This window comes from Petaurus breviceps, unplaced genomic scaffold, assembly GCF_028583685.1.
Source record: "Petaurus breviceps papuanus isolate PSGF00001 unplaced genomic scaffold, PetGlider_PUasm1.0 99, whole genome shotgun sequence".
NCBI classification, from domain to species: Eukaryota; Metazoa; Chordata; class Mammalia; order Diprotodontia; family Petauridae; genus Petaurus; species Petaurus breviceps.
Window position 1 is genome coordinate 2,390,114 of NW_027187465.1, and position 25,844 is coordinate 2,415,957.

The following is a 25,844-nucleotide window of genomic DNA, read 5'->3' on the forward strand; positions in this document are numbered from 1 at the left end:
TTCTACTTTATCTACCTGTGCCAATGTCATAACTACTCTGATGGCTTTCACTTTCTGGTTTTGGGATTCAGTCTTTTGGTATCTTAATAAATTTTCTAGTTTATTTCCCCAAATGGCAACTGCCAACCGCAGGACCGTTAGCTCGGCTTTTCACTTTCTCTTGCTCTGCTATGTCAGCACGTCCATGGGGCATGGGAGATCTTTAAATCCCATAACCCTTACATCTCCACAATGGCTCTTGCTGTCCTTTTCATTCCTCCTCCAGTCTCCTGTAACTTCCCCTCCCTCTTCTCTCTCAGCTGAGAACCTCCCAAAAAACCGAGGCCATGGGCCGTCTACTTCCTCCTCTCACTTCACCCAGACGCCTCTCCCATGTCTCCCATGAAGGCTAACCTCTCCTCTTGCTGAAGTGGTCCTATTCCATCCCATCTCCTCCAACAGATGGCTCCCTCTGTCATCCTGACTCTTTCCCTCTCTACTAATTCTGTCCCTACTGCCTACAAACACTGCCCAGGTCTCACCATCTTGAAAAAATCCTTACTCGACACTCTCATTTCCTCTAATGTTTATCCGATAGCTCTTCTACCCTTAGTAGCTACTCCACAAAGAGGTCACTGATGTGCCCACTTTCTCTTCTTGACCCCCTTGCAATCTAGCTTCCCACCTCATCATTCCACCAAACTTCCCTCTCTGAAGGCATCAATGATGTTAAGTCCAGTGGCCTTTTCTCCATCCTCATTCTCCCTGACCTCTCTTTAGCCTTTGACATGGTTGACCACCCTCTCCTCCTTGATACTCTCCTCTTTATGTTTTTGAGACATCTCTCCCTCTCTCTCTCTATGTCTCTCTCTCTCTCTCTCTCTGTGTCTCCCTCCCTCTCTCCTCTCTGCTCATCCTCTCTCTTTCTCTCCCCCTCACCCTCGGTGTCCTGTCCTGGGTCTTCTTTTCTTCTCCTTCTCTAACGCTTCACTGAATGATCTTATGTGCTCCCATCTTTATACTGATGATTCTCAAACCTTCCTATCTTGTCCTAACCTTTGCCTTTCAGACATCTCGAGCTAGATGTTCAGTAGACATCCTGAATCCAACATGTCCAACACAACTCACGATCTTTTCCCCTATACACTTCCCATTCCTACCTTCCCTGAGGCCTGCCCTTTTCATCTCTGCAGCAGCTCTTGAATCTGCCCCCGTCTCTCCTCTGACACTACCCCCACCCTGGTGCTGGCCTTTTGCATCTCACGATCAGACCACTGCCATAGCCACCAGGGCTGGAGGGGCTACTGCCTCCACTCTCTTCCCTCCAGTCCCCACTCCGGTGATTTTCCTAAAGTGCAGGCGGTCCCGTGTCACTCCCTTACTCAGTAAACCCCAGTGGCTCCCTATTGCTTCCAGGACTAAATCCATGCTCCTCTATCAGCTCTGGACATGTCCCCCATGCCTGGAGGGCACTGCTCCTCATTTCCACCTACTGGCTTCCTCGGATTCCTGAATGTGCGCTAACCACGCCATCTCCTACAGGAAGCCGTTCTCTAGAGCGTGTCTTACAGAGGTGTTTGCTTGCTGCCTCTCCCATTAGATTACAGTTAGCTCCTTGGAGGCAGGGGCTGCCTTTCACCTCTTTTTGTCTCCCTGGCACACAGCAGGAGCTTAATCAATGTTTACCGACTGACTGATGGCAAACTTGACTGCATGAGAAAGGGAGGTGTCTGTTCTACCATGACTGCCATTCCCCTTGGCACACGAGCTGTTCTTCCACATGACTTCCCCAAATGCAGTTAAGTCTGTTTTACAGGATTCCTTAAATGAATCATGGTGAAAGGAGGCCCTTTCCTCTGGTCCTGTTACTCTCCCAGCAGGCCCCATGAAAGCAGGAAGGGGGTGGAAGCGGCAGGGATGGCTGGCTTCAATCTATATTGTGATGGCTGTGGTCTAGCAATGAGCATATTAATGAGCCAACAAGGCCAGCCGTTTCCTCTGAGGAGCCTCCCTTACACTACTTTGGAGCTGAAGAAGTCTGACAAAGGGGAGAGCAGAACTCAACACCCACATTACTGGGCTCTCTTTCTTGGCTTACGACCCTTTCAAGAGGGTGAAGTGGGGAGCAGAGCTGGGAAGGGTCAGCTCCATGATCCTCTACAAATGAGGCCAGAAGCCCGATCTCTCTTCCCCGGTGTTTGAGAGCACACAGATGCTCACACACGTGTACAGAGACATGCTCCCTACACTCACAATCAGCTCTTAATCACTTCAAAGATATAAAGCCATCGCTGTCGTAACTACAATAACCTGCAGCCAGGGGAAGGCATCCCAGGCTGGAAGGCAGCCCTATCCTGTGTGCAGCTGTGAGAGCAAATGCAGTGATGGGCTAAGCTCCCTCTGTAGGCCACAGGGTCAAACATACAAGGCAGAGCTGGGGGGCAGAAGGAGACCCTGGGGAAGATCCAGATGCAGCCCCAGGCAAACAGCACAGTCTGGGGGCCACGGAGCCTTTAGTCATTCACAAGGGGAGACTCACAATGGGCCTCCCTTTTCACATCAGTCCTCTAAGAATAAAAACACTCACTCCCTTTTCCCGCTTTGGAGAACTGCTGCGCTACTGACTAAAACGTGCTTTACACTAGGTTGGGGACAAACACGGAGTGGCTCCTGCTGGCAGCCTGGGTCTTTTCAGGAAACAGGCTCTCAGCGGAGAGAAGGCGGTGGAAGGGAAGCGCCCCGAGCCCCACCCTCCTGCTGGCCGGCCCCTGCCCCGCTGCTAGCCGCGAGCTCTCCAGTCACTGAGACATACGCACAGTTTCTGACTGCGAAGAATAGAGCAGGTTCTTGAAGGCCTTGTTGGCTGCCCGGAGCAGAGACCAGACAGAGCAGGTCCGTTCCTGAGTGTGCTTTTCTCCTCTCTCCTTCGCATTGTTGCACAGGAATGTTCCAAAGAGGCAAGAGTAGGTGTGTTGTACCAACTTGACCTGCAGGAGGCCAACACAGCGCTGTCAAAAGGGAGAAGGTTGGCCTCTGCACTTGTCCAGCCCTCTCCCTGACCCAAAGCATCCCCAGGGACCAATGTATCCCCCCCCTGTGAGAGTGGGCACGGCTCACCGGGCCTCTGCACAAAGCCAATCCCCAAAGGCTGCCCACGCTGCCTTATGTTGAACATGTGTCACTCCTGAACTATAACCGCCTACCCAGGGACACCACAGAGGCAAGCAAGCTATTTCTTAACCAAATGGGAAGGTCCCCCTTGCTCAGAATCTCACAACAGGGAGAGCGACTCCCTCCTCCTCCACAGAGACCAGAGTAAATTAGGATCCTCTTGCTATGTAAACCTGCAAGAGCCTCAGTGCCATGAAAGAGGCTTACCTGGAGCTCCAGAGGAAACACCCCAAACCAGGACATCCTAAGGGTGCTCACTGGAGCTTCTCCCTAACTTTCCTAACTTCTAATAAAAGCCACAGACAGTCAATTAAAAGGGCCTGGAAGGTCCTGTCCAAATGCTGCCTGACTTCCCATCTGTCTCCCCCTACCCCAACATAAAAACGCTCTACAAAGAAGGAGCGCTGGTGTGAGGGCCGGACAGCTGGAGCTCTGGTGACAAAGCTGCTCAAGAGGACCTCCAGCGCCTGAGTCCTGGCAAGCAGGGGGCCATCGCGCCTCCTCTGCTGCAGGGCCAACATGAAACTCCATCTCCAATGTCAGGCAACCACACACAACAAAGTCCAGACTCTGTGACAACAGACGGGGGCTACAGACAAAGAGAATGAATAATGCTAAATACTCCTATGACACCTGAAGGTTTGCAAGTGACTAGGTGTGATGTCACTGATCTTGGGGACTAAGAGGAGCGGAACCTCCCTAGACAGAGGCTGGCCTGCCCTGCCCTCCATCTGATGGTCACAGAGACCCTTTGTGAGCACTGACTGCTATCTGCGGCAGCCAGGCCTTCCTGCCTCTCCTCACTCCAAGGGACCGAGGCACTCTCTGAGGCACCTCATTTCACTCACACACACACACACACACACACACACACACACACACACACACACTCACTCACACACGCGTGTTCATTTCATCACATGCAATAGGGTGGTGACAGTATGATGGAACGCCTTTGTTCACTGTTCTCCCAATCGCTCTGTAGAGTGCTTACTAAAGCGATCACTATTCTCCTTTTACAGATAAGGAAAGCAAGGCCCAATGAACTTGGGTGATCTGTACCAGGTAAACCCCCTCACGCTCCTCTGCAGCACAGGTCTGTCACAAGAGCAGGCCAAAGTCCAAGTGGAGAAAGAGTACTGCGTGTCCTTTAACTGCACCTTCACAGGCCATTCACCCTGGTGCTCTGGGCAGTGCCATGGATCACAGCCGATTCCTCTTCAGAGGCTCTGCTTTTGTACCTGCCCTTTGCTGGTGAACTTCCCCAAGTGGCAGCGATATTTAATAAGAGGAAGAAAAGAGCTGCTTCTCTCCCCCCTGCCCCCCGTTCTCAAGCTCAGAGACCCAGACTCACAAGGAATGCTTCGTTGAACTCAAAAGAGCAAGGGAACTGCCTTTGGAGCTGGTGGACACAGTCCAGCCACTGCAGGAACACAGGACAACGCTCATTCAGATCGTCTGAGTTCTCCCCGTGGCCACAGCGATCGGCAAACTTATGGCCAAAGTCAAGCCATTCCATCTCCACGAGCACCTGGAAGCCCTGGAGGAGAGAAGCAGAGCCAGTCAGCGTGTACTTCTGCTGCTCATGGGCTGCCTGCTGGCCGGGAACCACACCTGCTCAGGGGGTCCTGTCTTTTCCCTTTCAGATCCTCAAAGTGGAACCTGAGAGTCACTAGCTGGGCTTCCCAGTCCCAGGACTGACCTGCCCTAATGGCCTGGCTCCTGTCAGCCGAAATTTCTTGGATACTTCCTCTAATAGCGCTCAGTAATGCAAACAATATTTGTGGAGTTGCGGTGCCCCAGACACATGACATTTCGCTGCATGGTCCTCCCCTTTCTCAGGCAGGCCAGGGGGCCCAGAGAAAATAGGCCCTGACACCTTCTGGCTGTCTGATTTGGGGAGAGCACAGGTAACTGCTGATAGCACCACATGACCTCGTATGGGACAAAATTAAATGAGGATGGACAGGGAAATGCAACTGTCACATCTCCAGAGTGAATCACTGCCATTCTTTCATCCATCCAGTGCAGGAAACACAAAGACAAATTAGGCTGCTTGTTGGGGAAAGGCCGGGGCGGGGGTGCGATGGAGAGGGAAGGCAGCTCTAACACAAATGACAATCAGGAAAGGGAGAACAATGCGCTCCACGATCAGAGAGAGAGAAATTGCCTCCGCCTGAGGAGGCCAGGGAAGGCTTCATGGCAGAAGCTGCACTGGAGCTGGGCTGTAAAGGATGAGGAAGATGCCAGCAGAGAAGGGTGTGAACAGAGAATGAGTGCTCTAGCTTAGCTGGAGTGCAGCTACGTGACAGGGGGTTGGTAGGAGGTAATGCCAGAAGCAGAGGACACGGAATGCCAGGAAAAGGCACTAGGGCAGTGGGGAGCTCCTAAATCAAGGGTGGGGAACCTGTGGCCTCGAGGCTACATGTGGCCCTCTAGGTCCTCAAGTGCAGCCCTTTGACTGAATCCAAAGGTCACAGAACAAATCCCCTTCATAAAGGGATTTGTTCCGTCAAACTTGGACTCAGTTGAATAGTCGCAGGTTCCCCACCCCTGACCTAAGCACTCCCAAGTGGAGCAGCTGGTAGCTGAGACAGCAGCCACAACCTCCCCCTCCAAGAACCGATCCCCACCTCAGACGACAAATCTGCCTCTCCATACACACCTCTATGGTTCGGTAATAGGGATCAAGCAGGAGCTTCGACAGCGCCACAATCTGGGGGGTCCGATCCCAGCCATCAGAGCAGTGCACCAACACCGGCCGCTGATCGCGGTCCACGGCATGGACAACCAGCAGGGCCGACTTCAGCAGCACTGATAGGTGCTGCAGCCACTTGGTACTTTCGAGAGCAGAAAGCCAACTAGAGAGACAGAGACAGATCTGTGATGACAAGGGGGACTCAAGCCTGTCTGTGATAAACACGGCAGGTTAAAGAGCAAATAGAAGCGATTTCATACCCTGAAAGGCTGAACAATCTAACAAGAAACTGCAGCACTCCCATGAGCGTGAGGTGGTCTGCACCCCCACAATGAGATGAGGCCGGGAACCAGCCACAAGCCATAGCGCCCAGAGCCCGCCAGGAAGCCAGGCCCCACCCTGACACCCAGCACAGCTCAGGGCCAGGCCGTTAAGCACAGGCTGCAGGACTGGGGACACCCTGGCCGCACCGATGGCTCGGCTCTCCAGCCCAGCCCAAGAATGCATCAGTCCTGTTCCAATGCCCTCCGGACATTCTTGCTTTCTCTGGAATTAATTAGCTCCCTGGCAGACGACATCACCGTCATTATTATCACCTTCTCTGTCTATCACCAACTGAAGGTGGACAGGAGAGCCTTTTGTGGAAGGGGGGATTCAGCACATTCAGCTTGGTCCCAAAGAGCAGGGCTTCCAGAAGCAGCCTGGCATTGTGATGTGAGCGCTCTGTGGTGTGGAGAGCCTGAGGGGGATGTCACATAACCCCCAAGAACTGCCACCACGGGTGCTTGCCTGGACTGTGCAGGCAGTGGGAGGAGGTGGCAGACGGTAGGCCCGGTGGGGGGAGGAGGGGGGCAAGGCTCCCAGGCCAGCCCTGACGCATTGCACAAGACAACCATGGCCGAGTCAGCACAAGGCTCGGAACCTCTGCTTGGGGCCGACTCTTAACCATTCCAACCATTGAGCTGGCCAGGGGATCTCACCAGCTGCTCTTAGGACAGCGGCTGAAGAGCCTAATGGCTCCCAAAGATGGCTGTGACGGAAAGAACAGCAGCCAGGAGCAGGCTGGGCATCTGTCATGGAGTCGGGGGCTGAGAGGCTGCTGGAGCAGCCCTCAGGGAGGCTGCAGACAACACTATCAGCGAGCACACTGGGCCATCTTGGATACCTCTCTGAACCTTGGTTTCCTCATCAGTGGAATAGGGATGATCCCTTCACCAGAGGATTTATAGGCCTGTCTCTGTGATTACCACATGTCATAGAAATGTAAGCTGGCATTAATTAACAGCGACTCTGTCCTTAGATCATCTCAGAGCCCAATCCCTCATCTCACAGACTCTCAGGAGTCAGAAAGGCCTTTCTGCAACCTTCCTAACACGTGGTCACTCAGCCCCTACCTGGAGACACTCCGGGGTGGGGGGTAGGCCCTTCTCTCCCAAGGCAGCCAGGCTGCCGTCTGCTCCATGTTAGGCCATTCCTTCTGACGTCTGGCTGGGACAGCCACTGGACAGCTCCCTCCTGCAGGGTGCCAGTTCTGCTGGCCCCATCCCTAATGATGGCCCCTCCATCGAGTCTCTAGTCTGGACTCCTCCTTTTCCATTTCTAGCTGGTTCCCCAGCCTAGCCTCTCCACAGCTGCCAAAGGGAAAGTCCTAAGACTCTCATCTCAGTCAAGGATCACGTTCTCTTCTCTACACAAACCCCCACCGGCTTCGATTCAGCTCCTCCTTCTCACCCTGCCAGAATCATTTCAACCTACTGTCCCCTTCCAGCACCCTCCATGCCAGGCAAACCGGCCTACTGCCTCTTCTCCATTCCACCGCCCACTGCCCAGGTGGGAAATGTGCTCCCCCCTCACCCCCAACACACTGAATATGAGCACAGCTCACCTCCATGATACCTCCGTGCCCATACTGTATTACTGTGACCAGGAAACTAGTGGGGTCCAGAGGCCTTGTGCTAGACCCAAGGAGCACCAGGATGGCAGTGAAACCCGCCTGCGGGTACACGGCTGCAGCCCATTGTGCCTCATCCCCTTGTTCAGACTGCTGTGGGCCCGCTGCCTTCACCTTTATCCCACCCAAATTCGTCTGACTAGACATTCTGGCCTGTGTGGAGCCTCTGGGGTCAGAGGAAGGCTCTCATGAGAACCCTTAACACTCACCGGGCTCCAAGATGAAGCGCTACTGGAGGTTCAGTTTCTCCAGTAAGGCCTTTCGCAGGGGAAGTCTCGTTATACCTGACTTTGCAGGGCTCTTTACTGCCATGATGACCTGAACTGAATGCTGTCTAAGTGGCCTTGGCTTCAGTAACCTAAGCCAATCCTTCCCGACCACACTTAGTCCAAGCATCTCCCCATGGAGGCAGTGGCCCCACGCACAGACACCCCTGTGCTGGCCAGGCCACACTGAGCATGGTGGGAAGGGAAGGAGGCGAAGCATTAGCAGGGATCTAGCGGGACTCTCTGGCACACAAGCTCCCCTTTCAACAATACTATTCAGTCACTGAAAACAATCCAACTGGTCTGCCAAGGTAGCCCTGTACCTCCATTCCTGCGAATCATCAAACTCCTATTCATCTTTTATAATAAAAAAACGTTAAGGGAAAGCTCTTGGCCAGTAAGGGGGAGGCAGGCACACTTATTCACAGAATAGCTAGGAATCACCCTGCTGCCGCCACAGCAGAACTCACTGCTCCACGTGGAATTGTGGGAAGCTTCCAGAGAATGCTGGCCCCAGCATTGCCGAGGAAGGACTGAACTTTCCTTCTTTCTGGGGCAGAGCCCATAGGAACCAAAGCATGTCAGGAGTGGGGGAAACATCAATATCTGAATGATGCCAGTGCCTGATGCCATGGAAAGGTCTGGAGGAGTCTGAGCCCTCGTGGTGACAAGAGCTGACTGAGAGACCCCGAGCAAGTCAACTCACTCCTTCGCTTCAGTTTCCCTCCTGGGTAAGGCAGAATTGTAATGCTAGGACCACATGATTCGCAGTGTGGTGGTGCATCTCAGATGTGTGGGGCACATACTCAGCAAACATCAAGGGCTACAGAGGTGGGAGCCCTTGAGAGTAACTCCCCTCAGCGAAAATAACAGAAGCAGAAGATGAAGAGGTTCCAGGAAAACCAAGAAGCCTTCCCTTCTAATGACCAGCATTTGCTTTCTCCATCTTTAATCACTTCCCAAGGACCTGATTTCTTGCTCTGTTTTGCCTTTGTGCTTGTACAGAAGAAAGAGGGCCTGGCCCCCTGAACAAGCAGGACAAGGAGCGCTGTCCTGCAGGAGGGGCTTGGGGGCAGAGGCATGGGGACACAGGACAGAGAGGCCAACACTTACTTTCCCGGATCTGGCATCTGCGTGCACAGCAACCGCAAAGACTGGAAGCTCTTCCGGATCGAATGAATGTTTGCCATCCCCATGAACACCACTTCGCAGTTGGGATAATACTCTGGAGAAAATGACAATAGAGACAACACAAGCACTAAAATGGAAAGTCACACAACCAGGTAAAGAGAAGGGGAGCCTGCTCTCAAACCCAGCCCTGCAGCTGTAGAGCAGGGCCACAGGGAGGCCTGGGGAGGTTGGCAACGAGCACAAGGCCTTCATTAAGAGGCAGTGTCTGCCCTGTGCCCCAAAGCAGCTGAGGTAGTGCGTGTGTGCACGTGTGTGTGTGTGTGCATGTGCGTGTGTGTGTGTGGGGGGTGCCACACTCGCCTCTTCCCACACCAATGAAGCATCAGAGGGTCCCTGGGCCCAGGGTCTCCACAGTCCCTCTCTACCCTGGCTGGAAAAACACTCTGAAAGATGGTGCGGCATTCTCATTTTCTAAGCTTAGCCTCCCACACAGGAAACAGATGAGGCCCTGAGGGTCAAATTCTGGCCAGGCCCTCTCCCCTGCCCAGACAAGGGGCTGTTCTAGGCCTTCCCAGAGGGACTGCAAGCTATAGGCTCCCCCAAGGAGCAGAGGGCTTGAGGGACAGTCACCAGTATATGTGTAGGCAGATGTCCAAGAATCTCCAAGAACGTCTTTTTAATTTACAACAAGTTTCCAAATATGAACGACCCTAATAGTGGAAGGGGATTTCTTCTCATCACTAGGAAGGCTGGCACATGGGAAGGAAAGGATACTAATGGGTTTCATTTGCCATATATCTCCCTCTGAAAACTCCCCCCAAACTGTCATGCTAGCAATTCAAAGCCAACCCCAGGGTCTGCCAAGATGGGGCCCTGGTCTTTTGTCTCAGGCTGACCAAGAAGCCTGTGGCTGGATTCACTGGGACCAAGGGTCAGTGGGTCCCACCACTCACCTGGGCATTCACAGCCACCCCCTTTGGCTCGGTTTGCCACAGCTGCCGCATAGGAACGTGCATCCAAGATTAAAAGCTTCTGAGGTTGGATAGCTAAGCTCTCTGCTCCAGAAGCATTTGACAGGGAAGAATCTAAGGAGAACCAGGAGGAAAAGAACAGGTACTGTCTAGGACAAACACCATAGGCCGGCAGGGCCCAACATTGAGAGACCTCTATTAACAGGGCTCTTTCCTCTCTTCTACTCCCCCTGACCTGCTTCTCCTGTCCTGGACAATGAGAAGCAGAACCCAGGCAGAAGACACCCAGGTGTCAAACAGAAGGCCTGAGAGCTGCGGCCTGGAAGGACCTTAAAAGCCAAGCCATCTGGTCTCTACCCTTTTTATTTACTTCTTTTTAACCATGATGCAACAGAGGTTCAAAGGCAGCTAGGGAGGAGAGCTACTTAACTGGCTCCTTCCTTAGCTGGAAGATGGTGTCTTTTTTGTTAAACTTCCATAAAGATTTTCAACAAGAGCTAAAATCAAACAGAGTCTTCAACCCATTCAGAAAAAACTTCAGTACCCTCTACTACCTCGGGAGCTGGCCACTGACCAAGGTCCAGCATGGCTTAAGTGGGCTATGCAAACGGGGATTCCTCTCATCTGGGCTCTCATGCCAAACTCCACGCAGCGGCGGGAGAAAAGTCCCAGGCGGTGAGCGTCAGAAACGAAGAACGGCTAAGAGACTTACCAAACTCCACATCCGAGAGGTCACCCGCATTGGAAAACTCCCTGGAGCAGTCTCCATTCGGTGTCTTGCCACTGCTGGACCTGGAGTCAGAGGCGCAGGCTTTGGCCACGGACTGCACAAGATGCTCATCATCTGCACTCCGCCAGCCCCACCAGCTGACCTCGGGCTGCCCACAGCGGGCGATGACTGCCCCATTACTTTGGTGCCTGATGGAGGAACAAGAAGCCATGAAAAGAGCCCATGGGTCTACAAGGCAGCTACTTAAGGAACGTAAAATTTCCCAGGAATTTTCTGCATATGTAACAACTGTACACATGGCAATCTCGAGTGTTTTGGGAAGGGGGTGTGGCATAACCCTGGTCAAGTAGGCAGAATCAGTGAGTGGGGGCCTGGAGCCAGATGGCCCCCTCATTTAGCAGTCAAGGAAACAAAAGGCTAATGAGGTGGGGGCTGAGGCTCATCAGGGGGTAACACTGATAGCATAGAATGATTAGCATCACATGGTTCATGTCTGACAGATATACAGTGCCATGCAAGGTCTGCTTAAGGTTACATGGCTGATCAATGACAGAATCAATCAAGAGAATTGGGTTCGAGGACCCAGCAGGCCACTGACAAGTGTCTGACTGTGAGGGAGGTAGAGACAAGACAGGGGAAGAGCAGGACAAAGTACAGCTGAGCGCCCCATGATTTGTGCAAACATCTAGAAAATTCACCAGACTAACTTTGGATCAGGAAATACTAGGAAAAACCCCACAGAGAGTCACTTTTCAGTGCAGTCCGTCAAGCGCAGGGAGACAGAGACATCTGAGGAGACTTGTCAAACTGATGCAGAGCCCGGAGAGCAGAACCAAGGGAGCAATTTATGCAATTGTGACGCCAGTTGGAAAGGCTTAGGAACTCTGATCAGAGTAATGACCAGCCACAGTTCCAAAGGACTGATGGGGAAACACACTGCCCATCTCCTCACAGAGAGAGGAAGGACTCAGATGCAGAATGGAACAATTGTTTTTTCTTGCACACATGGTCAATGTGGAGATTTGTTTAGCTTGTTTATAACAAAGTTTTATTTTTCTTTGTTTCTTAGCTGGGGGTGGGGAGGGCAGGGAGAAGGGAAGGAACAAAAGGTGGGTTTTTGCTGACTGAAAAAAATTCACTAAAGCAAACCAAAACAATACAAGTGCATGACTGTGGGTGAGTCATGGTCCCTTTGTGAACCTGAAAATTGGGAGACTACCTCTACCTCAAAACAGAGAGGCCAAGTCTGTGGATTCCCAGTATAATATCTGGGGTTTTTTTTTTTTTGCATCGGAGGCCCTGTGCGTGTGCGTGTGGGGGCGTGTGTGTGTGTGTGGGTGGACACTGGAAAGATGGGAGGGGGCAGTAGTAGCTTTGGGTACAATTGGGGGTCACTTAATAAAAATAAGGGGGTGGGCAGAAGCATAAGGAAAGCGAAAAAAATTCTGAAATACCATTTGTATATGTTTCAACTGTTTTAAAACAGAGCTAAAGTCACAGTGATTACATTGTTTTCCAAATAAACACACAAAATGCAAGTTAAAACCAATCAGTGGTCAAGTCTGCTGACAGGTCTTAACAAGGAAGTGCTGGTAGACGAACATGTCTGGAATAGTCAGACAGTTCAGCATGCATCAGCAGGAATATGTGTGTATAGTGTAATGACCTATTTACAATATGCTACTATATGGTTACATGACACAATATTGCATCATCAAAATTTCAACGTAGGAAAAAACTCACAAATTTACAATAAATTATTAAATTTAATACACGTCATTTAAAAATTTATTTTTTTGAAATTACACAAATTAAAAAAAAACCCTAAAACATTATAGGGTTAAAGTAGATTTTCAGGGGGTGCTAAGTAATTTTTTAAAAAGGGAGTAGTAGGTCAAATAAGTTAGGGAACCTCTGCTCTGGCTCAATCCCACTTTACAGATAGGAAAGAAAAGTTACGAACTGAACCCCACTTTCCTGACTTCTACATTCAAGGTTATTTCTGGTGCATACAGATGTAAGTACATGTATACAGAATGAAATAAACTCTTGAATCCTACCAGGACAATATCTCACAATTTCCAAAATTATGAAGAGTAAACTTTCTTAAGTATGGGTCAACTTTTAACAGGGATAGCTAAAACACTTTAAAAGTGCCTATTCTATTTTGAGACAATGGAACTGGGATCAAAAATCCTCAAATATATAGGCAGTTGAATCAAATTTATAAAAATAAGAGCCATTTCCTTTTTTTTTTGGATGCAGACAACACGGAAATGTATTTTGCTTAATTGTATTTATTATAAGGGTTGTTTTTCTTTTAAAAAAAAAAAAACATTATTTATTTACTTTTAGTTTCCAACATTCAGTTCCACAGTCCCTTGAGTTTCACATTTCCTCCCCCTCCCTCTCCTCCCCTCTTCCCCGCCATGGCAGCATGCAATCCGATACAGGTTCTACAAATACTTTCACATTAAACATTAATTAAGTTGTAAAGAAGGATTATAACCAATGAGAAAGAAGGACAAAACAAAATGAAAGAGAGAGCCAGGTGTTTGCTTCAGTCTGCATTCAGACTGTAGTTCTTTCTCTGGATGTGGACAGCCCTTTCCATCACGAGTCCTTTGGAGCTGTCTCATAACCTTGTGTTGCTGAGAGGAGCCCAGTCTATCAAAGTTAGACATTACACATACAATGTGTCTGTAATTGGGTACAAATTTCTCCTGGTTCTACTCTTCTCACTCAGCATCAGTTTGTATAAGCCTCTCCAGGTAAATATGAAGACCGTCTGCTCCTCGTTTCTTATAGCACAAAAGTATTCCATAACATGCATATACCACAACTTGTTCGGCCATTCCCCAATTGATGGGCATCTCCTTGATTTCCAATTCTTTGCCACCACAAAAAGAGCTGCTATAAGTATTTCTGTATGTACGGATCCTTTTCCCACTTCTATGATCTCTCTGGGATACAACCCTAGAAGTGTTATTGCTGGGTTAAAGGGTATGCACTTTTTTTATAGCCCTTTGAGCACAGTTCAGATTGCTCTCCAGAATACTTGGTTAGTTCACAACTCCACCAACAATGCATTAGTGTTCCAATTTTTCCACATCCTCTCCAGCATTTATCATTTTCCTGTTTTGTCATCTTAGCCAATCTGACTGATGAGATACAGGAGCCATTTCCCAATTGATAAGTGGTCAAAGGATATGAACAGGCAGTTTTCAGAAGAAACCAAAGCTATCTGTAATCATATGAAAAAATGCTTTAAATTACCACTGATTAGAGAAATGCAAATTAAAACAACTTTGATGAACTATGATCTAATTTTAATAAATAGCACTTTTAGTTAAAAATAGTTAAAAAAAATAGTTAAAAATTTAAAAGATCTATAAAACTGATCCAGTAATACCATTGCTAGGTCCTGGACCTAGACCTAGACCTAAGTCTATACCAAACAAATCAAAGAAAAAGGATCTGCATATATAAAAATATTTATAGCAACTCTTTTTGTGATGGCAAAGAACTGGAGGGGATACCCAGTCACTAGGGAATAACTAAAGTTATGGTATATGATTTAATAATTCTATTGTGCTATAAGAAATGACAAGCAGGATAGTTTCAGAAAGACTGAGAAGACTTAAATGTAAATGAACTGATGCAAAGTAAAGTGGGTAGAATCAGGAGAACATTGTACACAATAGCAGCAATACTATATAATGATGAACAGTGAAAGATGTAGCTACTCTCATCAGATCCGTGACAATTCTGAAGAACTTGTGTGGAAAAACACTATCTCCATCCAGGGGAAGAAGTGATAAACTCTGAATGCACACTGTAGCATATTTTTTTTTTTCTACTTTCTATATTTTTCTTTCTTTCTTTTTTTATAACATGGCTAATATGGGAGATATATTTTGCATGACTTCATGTATATACTGGGTATTATATTTCTTCTACAATTTAGAATTCAAAATTTAAAAAATAAAAACATAGGATTAAAAAAAAATCCTTGGTTCTATCATCCAGAATGGTGCTATGCAGAGTCTGAAGGTCTTGAAGGAATGCTTGGCTGATATCAGCTTCTGAATGCTAGTAGTCCTGATGGCCATGGCCAGCCTAGATAGTCAATCTTAGCTTCAAAAGCTTTTAATTTTTAGGGGGCTATTTTACAAACTGGGCTTTAACTCCCAAAGTCAGCAGATGTACCTTTTACATGAGACAAACAGGAGAATGTGCTAATCTCTCCCTCAGATGGGAGAGGGGCGCTTTCTAGAGGAGCCATAGAAATTTTAGGTAACTGGTCAAACAAGACAAGCCCATAGTCATGTCCCATTACGTCCCTTCTTGGGGGTTCAAAGGATCATTTTACAGATGAGGATGTAAGAGCTAAAGCTCATTGCAAAGGCTCTCCTTTTAAGACCAAGCATTTTTCTGAGTGAAATGAACCATCAAACATTGACGGTAGCAGGTAGCTTTTAAAAGTTCATCCCACACTTCCTAGGGTGGCCCCAAAGTCACGGAGCCTGGACTGCTCAATTGCCCAAGGAGCCTTGCCCCACACTGGACACCTGCATGCCCATCAGCCTGCTGGGGTCAGCAGGCCTAGCACCACCCCTCTCCAACAGCAGGTGGCGCTGCGATGCCACAGCCTAGCCCAGGCTGGTCACAGAGGGATTTTGTACGGCTCTTGCTAAGCTGGACCTTCTCCAGGCCATCCTCACAAGATTCACTTTTGCCTTCACTAAGCTCCTGTTCCCCATCACAGGGCCCCAGTAGCACTGGTCCCCCCAGGAAAGGTCAGCCCTGGCCCTGCTGGCTGTGTTCCTTTATTCTCTGCCCGTTTTGTTTCTGCTCCCTTGATAAAGATGATTTTGTTGGAGCCCCTAGTCAAGAAGTGAAGTGGCAAGCATCCCAGGACCTTGGGCTAAGCTGCCTGGCCCCCAGCCTGTGAACAAAGGCCATGTGACAAGGAGAGCCCGGTCAGCATCACCCAGGCTTACCACCTCACAGCCCACCAGGCCTCAGGCTCCTGCCCGTCCTCACAAACACCGTCCCCAGCTGGCACGAGATCTTTTCTGGGCACACATGAAGCCCACCAGCAGTAGCCTGCCTTCAGCAGCTCTGACTGGATGGCCAGTTCCTGGGGGTGGCCTACTGCTTAGGCCTTTCTGGGCAGAGTCCCACTGGGCCTAGCACAGGCCTGCCCACATAGTGGGCACCCAGCCAATACTTACTGAGGCAGCACAGGACAGGAAAGAGATCTGGGTGCAGGTTCCTGGGCTGCAAACTTGAGTCTCTTCCCTCCTCCGGGTCTGGCTTCTTCCTCATTAAATTAGGGTGCTGGACCGGATGACTTCCAAGGTTTGCTGCACATGGAGGTGGGGGATTGTGGACTTCTGATAGAACACTGAGGGAATAGGCCGGAGACAGCGCATCTGTGAGCTCCATGGGGGCCATGGTGGGGCTGCCTGCACACCAGGTGAGCATCCTGGATCGTAGAAGGAATGGCTTCTCTGTCCCATGCTTGGGTCCAGGGAGGCCAGGGCATACCACGGCTCGTCCTGGGAGGCTCAGCAGAAGGAGCCAGGCTTGTCTGGAGAAATGAAGACGCTCCTGGGAACCAAAGAGGAGACTTCTAAGCCAGTTCGACCTTCTGTATGTGGGGAGAACCTCCTTGGGGTGGCCCGGTGCTCAGTGAGCTGAAAAGGGGACTCTTCCTTCCCCTTGGGGTCCCCCAGGCTCCAGCCTCCTTCCTTGGGCTGGTGGTTCCAAGAGGCTCCTTTGTGATGAGTGCACAGAAGGCTAGGGATCCCAGGCCTGCTGCTCCTGAGTGTTGGTATGGACGTGGTCAGTCTCATGGCCACAACTTTGTCCTGGCCTCCAGGAAGGATGTAGCTCGTGGCCTGACAGGTGCCCTTTGCTCAGGGCTGTGCCAAAGCAGACCAAGAGCCATTCGAGAGCAGAGGCACAGCGGTCAGAGTGAAGGAAAGCAGTGCAGAGTTCCTAAGAACCGCACGTAAAACAGGAGCCTTGCTGCACGGTATCGGCACTGCCAGGGTCAGAGCCGCCGTGTCTCCAGCATTTTAAAGAGCACCAACCCTTTCCTCCAATATGCCTCCAAGGCTGGGAAGACAGGTGTCACGTCCACCTTCCCCAAGAGGCCAAGTGACTCAGCACGTCACGGGTAAGCAGGAGGAAACTCGAGGTGGCCTTCCACCCCTCAGCTCAGAGACGAAGAAGCGGGGGTTACTTAAGGGACTGCAGGGCAGGGCGGTGCAGAGCACCAGGCCTCAGTCTGAAGCCCACTGTTCTGACATTTGTACATGTTTTTGCTTCTGATGAAGAGAAGCCAGAAAAACTCCAGAGAAAACTGTATCCTCTGCACAGGATCCTCTCCCAGCTACTACAGAGGATGCACCCAGCACAGCACTGTCTGCTGTGACTGACACGCATATGTGGGGCAAGTGCTCTTCCTTTCAGGGCTCACCCTGTCCTCACTCAGGCTCTGACAATGCGGCTCTGGCACAGCACCTACCTGTTCCAACAGCAACCCGGCCTCTGGAAGATTCTCCTCCATACCTAGATTACTTTCTCCTCCCAGAGGAAGACAGACTTGTATCCCCCAGGCCCCAAATGTATCTATCATAGAGCCAGAAGTGCCCTTAGAAACTAGAGAGTCCAGCACTTTCCTGAAACAAATAAGGGGAAACTGAGGCTCAGGTTGGAGAATCTGCCCACGGTTGTACAGTGACTGAGCAAAACTGTCTCTTTCAAGGCTCGAGCTCACAGCCCTAGGAGAAAACCCTGTTCCTCCAGAGAGCCAGTCCTCTGGCCCGAGTCCCTCTTGGGACAGGCACTTTCTGTTTTCTGGTTATGTTAAATTACGTGTATAATCGAGTTCTCCTTTGGCTACTGTGCAGTGAGTGGCACAGAGAGCAGAGACCTAGGATCGGGGCACATGGGTCTTGCTGCCTTTGTGGCATCATCTCTCTGAGCCTCAGTTTCCTCATCTGTAACCTGGAAATCACAGAGGCATCACCTACCTCAAAGGGCTCCTGTGAGGAAAGAGTGTTGTAGCCCACGAGCTGTTAAAAACAACAAAGAAATAGCGCTGCTTTTCCTCAGCTCAGTGCCCTGTAACTGGGGTCAAGTCATGATATGGAACCATCTTCTACGTCCATCCGGACCGTAAGCTCTCTGGAGACGAGGACAGTGTCAGAAGAGGCTGAATCATCAGCCAGAGATGCTCAACGGGGAAGAGTTCAGAAGGTTTCTGTGATTCCTTCTGTGACCTCCACCCCCAGGAACCATGTGAGTGTTTTACACGGTGGGCGTGCCCCCGAGGCTTTGCTGTATGCCATCTCACCTCTAGCCTAGTTCATCCTGTCCATTTGCTTTCAGGTCAGAAGTGAGCAGGCAGTGCCTTCAGGCACCAGAGAATATGAGGGCCCTGGGGCCGGGGCCGCTCACCTGTAGACCACCGCGGGGATACGTTTCCAGGACCTGAAGCTCGCCACACTCTCTAGCTCCTTGTCAGTGATCCAGGCTGGCACAATGAGCTCCTGTGGGTAGCTGCCACACAGTCTGCAAAGGGAAGACAGAAAGAGGAACCTTAGAGGTGCTGACACAGGGCAGGTGCTGAGGCCTTGGGCTGGCACCAGACAAAACAGATAAAAGCAAGTAAGTGCAAGACTGGATTAACGAGTAGCATTCACACTGTGCCAGGCACTGGGCTGAACACTTTATCACTATTCTCTCATTTATAACAACCCTAGGAGGTAGGAGCCAGTGGCATCTTCATTTTACAGAGGAGGAGACTGAGGCAGACAGAAGTGAAGTGGCTTGGCCAGAGTCCCACAGCTCGTCAATGTCTGAGGCCTTCCTGAGGGCAGGCCCAGGGTTCTACTAGGCTGCATCGGCATCCACAGCACCCATTTGGTATGGAGTTTTACAGCTGTAAGATAGGCAGAGAAAGAAACTGAGGCCAAGGGAGGAGATGTGGGGGCATATGATCGCCTGCCTTGGTGTGGCAGAGCCTGGATTCAAAGCTGGGTCTTCCGTCTTCATGAGATCCCATTTTCTCCCCACCAGGCTCAGAAGAACACAAGTGCCACCACCGGTTACTCATGTCCTTGGCCCTCCTCCACAGCGCCCACCCCTGCCCTAGTCAGCTCTGTGCCCCTGACTCCAGGGGCCCTTGCATACTGCACAAAAGAAGGGACAGTCTCATAGCCCTTGGCCAGACAGCCAGTGGTTCAGCTCTGAGCAGCACATGTCAGAACCCTGGCAAAGCCCAGTATGAGCAGAGGACAGCCAACTGGATGGGGGAGGATGAGAACTGGTCTGTGAGGATTAGCTGGAGAGCACTTGGGAATGGAGGGTATCAGGAAAAAACAAAAGGCATTACAATGAAAAAGAAACCAGAACACTTAAGGGGACACAACAGCTGTCTAAAAATATGTGCAGGGCTATTAAATGGAAGAACAGTGAGCAGCTGGCTGGGGGCGGGGGGAGATAGGAGATGGAGAGGCAGCATTGGTAAGAAAACAGTAAGAACTGTCTGCAAGTAGATTGGGAAGCCCTGAGTGGGGAGGGGTAGGATGAATTGTGGATCACTGGATCAAGCACAGAGGCCTCTGAGATGCTCTCAACCATGAGAGCCTAGAACTACTGAGCTAAAAAGGACCTCCTAAAGTCAAGAAGCAATTACCCAGCTGAGAGCAATTCTTTGGGCTTCATCTGGAGGAAATCTGTGACAGAACTCATGGCCCAAGATATCAAAGCCACACTTTCAAATGCTTTACAGGCCTGGAAGAACTGGCCAACAGACTTTAGGTTAAGATGTCCCAATAATGGGTACAAGCCAAAGCCTGGAGACCACAGACAGACCAAAATGGGTGCACAGGCACAGCGGTCACTCTTCGACCTAGGCCAACAAGAAGAAAAAAATCGATAAGCCAAGTATGACTTCATGCTGGTACAGGAAGCTTTCCAGAATCATGTCGAGTCTGAGAAGCTGGTTCCTAATGATCCATGGATGTCTTTGTAGCAGCTTGAGAGCATGTTGAAAAGGCTCTCCCAAGGTGCCAGAATCTTCTCAGAATCAACCCACTGCCTCCACTTAGCCCAGGAAAAGGGCAGCAAGGCCTGCTGCTGGGATCTGACCTTTATGACTCCTGCTTCTCTCTCTAAGTCAGCTGCTACTGTCTGGGTCTTGTTTCCAATTTCCAAAAGACCATAAGACATCTCAAGGCAGGATGTCAGAGTATGAAACACGCAGAGGATTTATTACAATAATCCTGTAAGACAGGCAGTAGAATTACTGTCCCCACATTACAGACAGAGAAAGAAACTGAGGCTGAGGGAGAAGACGTGGGGGTATATGATCGTCTGCCTTGGTGTTGGCAAGCTTGGTCTTCTGTCTTCATGAGATCCCATTTCCTCTCCCACCAGGCTCAGAAGAACACAAGTGCTGCTGTCAGTTACTCACGTCCTTGGCGCTCCTCCACAGTGCCCGCCCCTGCCCTAGCCAGCTCTGTGCCCCTAACTAAAGACTCGGATTTGAGTCTGAATTCTGACATTTATGAGCTGTGAGACCATGGGCAAGTCATATGAGTCCCTGAAGCTAAGTTTTCTCATCTAAAGAATTGGGAAAAGAACATTCGCTATGTAAATTCATAAGGTGAGGAGTAAAATATTTTGCTACAGAAAGCAGTTATTATCCACATGTGACCAAGAATAATTGTATTAAATGCCTTAAAATTCACATACAGACAAATTTCTAGATAATGTTTAGGAAAATCAATGGTCATTTATAAATAAAAAATATACACCTTAAACCAAGGGCCACCAAACAATCACCACCAACTCCCACTTAACCAAACAAAGTAAGAGACAGAATGGCTATGTCAGTGATAACTTCCCAGGGGCATTTGCACTCGGGACAAAGTTGAATGTCTTCATGGTGATCATCTGAGCACACCAGTGCCCACACAGGATTGGCAAAAGCACAGTGCTCTGGTAGGAGGGTCACTGGGAGCTCAGACAGAGCTGCCTTGAGCCCAGGCAAGTCAGAGCCCCTCTGGAATGCCAGAGCCCACATAACAGGCTAATCTCTTCTACAGGGGAATGGATTATGTGACCTATAACATGCTCCCAGCACCACTGCTTCATGTGCCAAAAAACCTATGACTAATTGCTTAGAAAGAGAACTAGGGTTAAAAAAAAAGCCCTTTTGCTTTCATTTCATGTAGCTGTAAAAAAAAAAAAAACCTAGTACCAAATCAAATCTAAAATAGCACCTATAAATATGGGCCTTTTGTTATCAGGATATAGTTCTAAAAGTTATCATTTAAAGCTGCCTCTCAACTTCTAAGAAGTTGTTTCCCCAAAACAATTGTAAATGCATTAAGGGAGAAATGAACCTATTTGCAAATGGATCTGTTTAAATACCAAAAAATGCTTCTGGTTCAAGTCTTAAAATACATCCCAATTAAAGATATCTTAAATTGGAAAACAGTGAATTCAAACTAAATGAAAACAACTCCTAAGATTCTGCCTACCTTTGAAGAATTCACAGTCAGTATTTAAAACAATGAAATTCATTTTTTAAAACTTTCAGAGTTTAGTTTTTTTAAAGTAAGGCTCCCAGACACTGCTTTTTGAATGTATCACTTTCCTAAGTCAAAGTATTTTTAAAACCACCTTCCCCTTTTATCAAACGCTTGGGCAACTTTAAGAGGAACTATCTGTTGAAATAAAAGTAAGACTGATGGTCTGATGCCTTTGTCCTTCAGCTCCCCCCTAGGAGTGAGAAGGTACACCAGGGCCAATCTCACAATCCTCCTGAAGCTTATGGCTAATTACTCCGTCCTAGTCTTTCTAGTTAAGTACAAAATCCTCTGGATAGCTTTCACTAAACCATCAAGGAAGGCTGGCCTGCCTCTGCTTGTGTGGACTGTTGTCAATCAGCTGTTTCAGTTGTGTCTGACTCTCTGTGACCTTGTTTGGGGTTTCTTGGCAAAGACACTAAAATGGTTTGCCATTTCTTTTTCCGGTTCATTTTATCGATGAGGAAATGGAGGCAAACAGGGTTAAAGTGACATGTCCAGGGTCACATGACTATTATGTGTCCGAGGCAGGATCTGAACCCACAAAGACAAGACTTCCTGACTCTAGGCCCTGTGTTCTGTGCACTATGGCACTACCTTGAGCAGCTCTAGGACACCTGGCTCGTGTGGAACAGGGAAATATATGAGAAAAGGCTGCATCGACTCCAATGTCCTTGGGAAGCTTTGACTGAATCAGAGTGGACAAGGACCTCAGAGCACACCTAGGCCAATCACAACTAGTCAAAAAAAAAAAACCCTTTCCAGCCTCCACTTGAAGACTTCCCATAAGATGGCACTGACGGCAGGTCCTATGGCAGTCCAATCTCCTGAACTGGAGGAAGGGCTCTTTATAGAGAACCTTTAGGTGGCAAACACTAGTGCTAGTTCAAGAAAGAAGTTCACAAAGTCTTTCTCAATTCGAAGGCTGTGAGCAAAACTATTAAGGTTTTAACTAATATTTATTACATCTAATTGGCATATTAGTTCTAAACCAACTATATAACACATATATCTATGTACTGTGCTCCTTCAATCATCTACCAGTAACTACTAGCCTTCTCTTACCTTGAACCCTGACTCAGAGAAGTGAGGGGAGACCCAGGACCTCAGGCTCTGCCAGCAAAGCAGAAGGCCTGGCCACTCCTACCAACCTAGGAAGGCTCCAAGCAAAGGACTCAGGACAGTTCCTGATCAGCCTGATCAAATGCAGCAAGGGGCCTCACCAGAGACTTGGGGGAAACAGATGCATGTGCACATGTGTGTGCGTGTGTGTGTTTATGCCTACAGCAAATCCCAAAGACTTAACCAAAAGGTAAAGAAAAATGATTCCCCCAACTGCAGGTAGATCGGCCCTCTGGTCTTTCTCCCCCCCAACCCCCATCCCCGCCCTTTTCCTCACCTCAGTAGCTACCATGGGACTGCCCACCTTCTTCATGCAGATGAGTCCCAGACCCATCTAGCCTATCAAGTCTCTCCTGAGCCCTGACTGAAGCTCATCTCCCATTGCCTGAAGGACATGTCACAGGCATTTTAGACTCAACCCTGTTCTAAACTTTCCAGTTTCTGTCAAGGGTATCCCAGCCCTCCAGTCACCCAGTTCATGACCTCAGAGGTCTCCTCCTCCACTTTCAGCCCACATGGCCAAAAGTGCCAAAGTCTGTCTCTCATCCATCCCCTTCTCTCTTCCAACAGTCACAAGTCTAATTCAGGCCTCCATCATCTCTCTTCTGGACGACTGCAGCAGACTCCTAACTGGTTCCTCCCTTCTGCAATCCATCCTCCACGGAGCAATCAAAGTGATTTTCCTAAAGCACAGCTCTGACTAGGTTACTTCCCTATCCAAACTCCTGGAGCTCCTTATTCCAAGAACCACCAGGAATGTTCTCTTCAAAAACCCTCTCCACCCTATTTTCTTAAACAGAGCAACCCTTTACATACGTGACAGCCCAGCCCAACTGGCTGCTCCTCACACACGATACTCCATCTCCTAGTCTCCCAGGTATGTGCTTTTGAACATACATGCACACAAACGGTGCTGCCCGCCCACACATGGCAGGCCCTTCCTTCTGAAACCCCTAATTGCCTTTAAAATGAAGCTAAAGTAAGAGCTTTGCCATGAGCTTTTCCTGACCTTCCAGCTGTCAGTCTCTCCCCTTTCCCCCAAATTACCACCTATTTACTGTGAAAATGTTTGCAGACCCACACTGTAAGGGCCTCCCCCCACTTGTGGAACAAGTGTTCTTTGAGTGCAGGCATGCCTCCATCTGAGTCCTCACGCCCCAAAGCTTACACAGTGCCTGGCACACAGGGAGGTCTACATTAGAACTGCAGGAGATGGGAGGAGCTGCCACTGATGAAATCACACATTTTGGGGAAAAACGAAGTGAATGAATGACCCTTGTATGATCAATGTGTGAGGTACTTTGCACATCCATTTTATGGAATTTGGGACAGAATTGTGCTATTTCCTAATTAAAGATGCCTAGAGTTGGGGGATTTTTAAAACTTTAATAATATAATGTCAGTCAATATGATTATTTCTCAGGTGCTGAGACCTTGGCTAGGAATGAATGGTTCAATCCTAACAGTGTTACTAAAAAGAAAATAGGCCCCACTTTATAGCCACCTGTTTTATGGTTTACAAACACACAGCAAAAGGGGGAATTACCTGTTTTCTCTCTTCTCCCCCCTTTCCCTCCCTTCCTCCTTCTTCCCTACCATACACACATACTCACACACGTGTATGTACGTACCTATGTATACGCCTCCCCCCCACACACACACATACATTTATACACATGAGAAGATCTCTCTAGGTTAGAAGGGACTCTCAGGGTCTATCCCATGTAACCTATACCTGAAAAGAAAATCCCCAATACAACATTTCCAACATGTGGTTATCTAATTTCCACTTAGAGACCTTTTTCTTTTCCAGTGATGGCAACAGGGGCCAAGAGTTTAGAAAGTATCAGCGAACACTTTTAAGGTCACAGACAGATTCAGATTTGATAAATAAAAAAAGTTGAAATAAGCCCAAGTTGAAATGATCTGCCACCCAAAGGCTGGCTTTTTAGCGCAAGCACTGGGCCATGAAGCAGTGGTCCATAGGGGCCCAGACAACTCACTTGTACTTTTCATTGATGTTGGAGATCCTCCAGGCGTTGTTCATATCAAAGCCCATCCGCTCAACTTCATTTTTAAATCTTGCTGTGACGTGCTCCCCTGGGGACCAAGAGCAGATGAGAAAGAGGTGAGGCGTGGATCCCACACTGCCAAGCAGGGAGGACAAAAGAACAGCTCGTCCGCTTGGTCATTACATGGAAAGAGTGGTGTGGTTTCCTACTTCTCAGAGAAAATTAATTGCTAACAGGCAACACTATGGCAAGATACCCAAGCAGAACTTGTGGCATGTTCTAAAACATTATAATAATTAGACCTTCTCTGAAGAGCATCAGTGATCAGGCCCAGGAGAGGCTCAGCAAACCCCAAACTGCTGGGTAAAGGACTGACTGTATGTAAACACATTAACAAAACAAGGAGAATTGGGCTGCATTAGCATTAATGTGGCAGTGTTTTTCTCAAGGAGAGAAATAAAGAGGCAGCAATGGAGCCTAACATTTCCTGCTCCTCTAAATGCCAGTAAAACACTCCCATGCTCAGAGTCTGTTTACGTTATAATGACAATCATTAGGCAGTATTCTAATATCCAGGAGAGCAGGATATAAAAGAAACAGACACCAAACAAAATGAGCTGCAGGAGGAATTATCACAACATAAGTAGGTCTCTAAATCTAGGAAAAGACAATATGGCTTATACAAGAGAACCTTCGACTTTAAGAAAGGAAATAGGGTGATTTCTCTCTTGAATGCAAGACACAATTTCCCTATTTAAATTGCTTCTTTATAGTCCAAGCTAAGTTGCTAAAAGAAAAGTAAACTACCGAAAAAAAAAATGGGCTCCAGGGATGCAGGAAGGCAATAATCTGCTAAATTCAACCCAGTTTTAGAAAGGATTTGGAGACAAAGTAGTTGACTTGAAGATAGGAAACAAAAAAATACGTGAATAAGACTAGCATATAGGATTTGGTCCACTAGCCCAGGAACCCCAAGGACTAGGAACCTTCTGGCAGCAGGAATGCTAAGGCAGGGAGACTTCATTCATCCTGTCCCATCACTTGGAGCCCTGAGAAGCTCCTTGAATTTCCGGGTTTGTTCAAAGATGAACAGAAATGCATCCACTTGAGGGAGGTGAAGCTATAAGTGCCCAGTAGCGGCCTGCAGCAGTGGTGGAAGATGTTAACCTGGTTTTGTCCATTTCTTTTAAAGACCAAGGA

The 25,844-nt window shown here is 48.8% G+C and overlaps 1 protein-coding gene across 6 annotated transcripts in view; it reads right to left on the minus strand.

Moving 5' to 3' along the window:
* Nucleotides 1–25,844, minus strand: part of MTMR3 (myotubularin related protein 3) — a 192,521-nt gene that overhangs the window by 9,772 nt on the left and 156,905 nt on the right. For all 6 annotated transcript variants that reach the window (XM_069081504.1, XM_069081506.1, XM_069081505.1 and 3 more), the window contains 8 exons: nucleotides 24,636–24,732; nucleotides 18,371–18,484; nucleotides 10,880–11,085; nucleotides 10,150–10,281; nucleotides 9,179–9,290; nucleotides 5,816–6,011; nucleotides 4,505–4,690; nucleotides 2,796–2,966 (listed from right to left, as the gene is read on the minus strand). In XM_069081504.1, coding sequence (XP_068937605.1) covers nucleotides 2,796–2,966; nucleotides 4,505–4,690; nucleotides 5,816–6,011; nucleotides 9,179–9,290; nucleotides 10,150–10,281; nucleotides 10,880–11,085; nucleotides 18,371–18,484; nucleotides 24,636–24,732 — 1,214 coding nt within the window. The remainder of the gene's footprint in view (nucleotides 1–2,795; nucleotides 2,967–4,504; nucleotides 4,691–5,815; nucleotides 6,012–9,178; nucleotides 9,291–10,149; nucleotides 10,282–10,879; nucleotides 11,086–18,370; nucleotides 18,485–24,635; nucleotides 24,733–25,844) is intronic.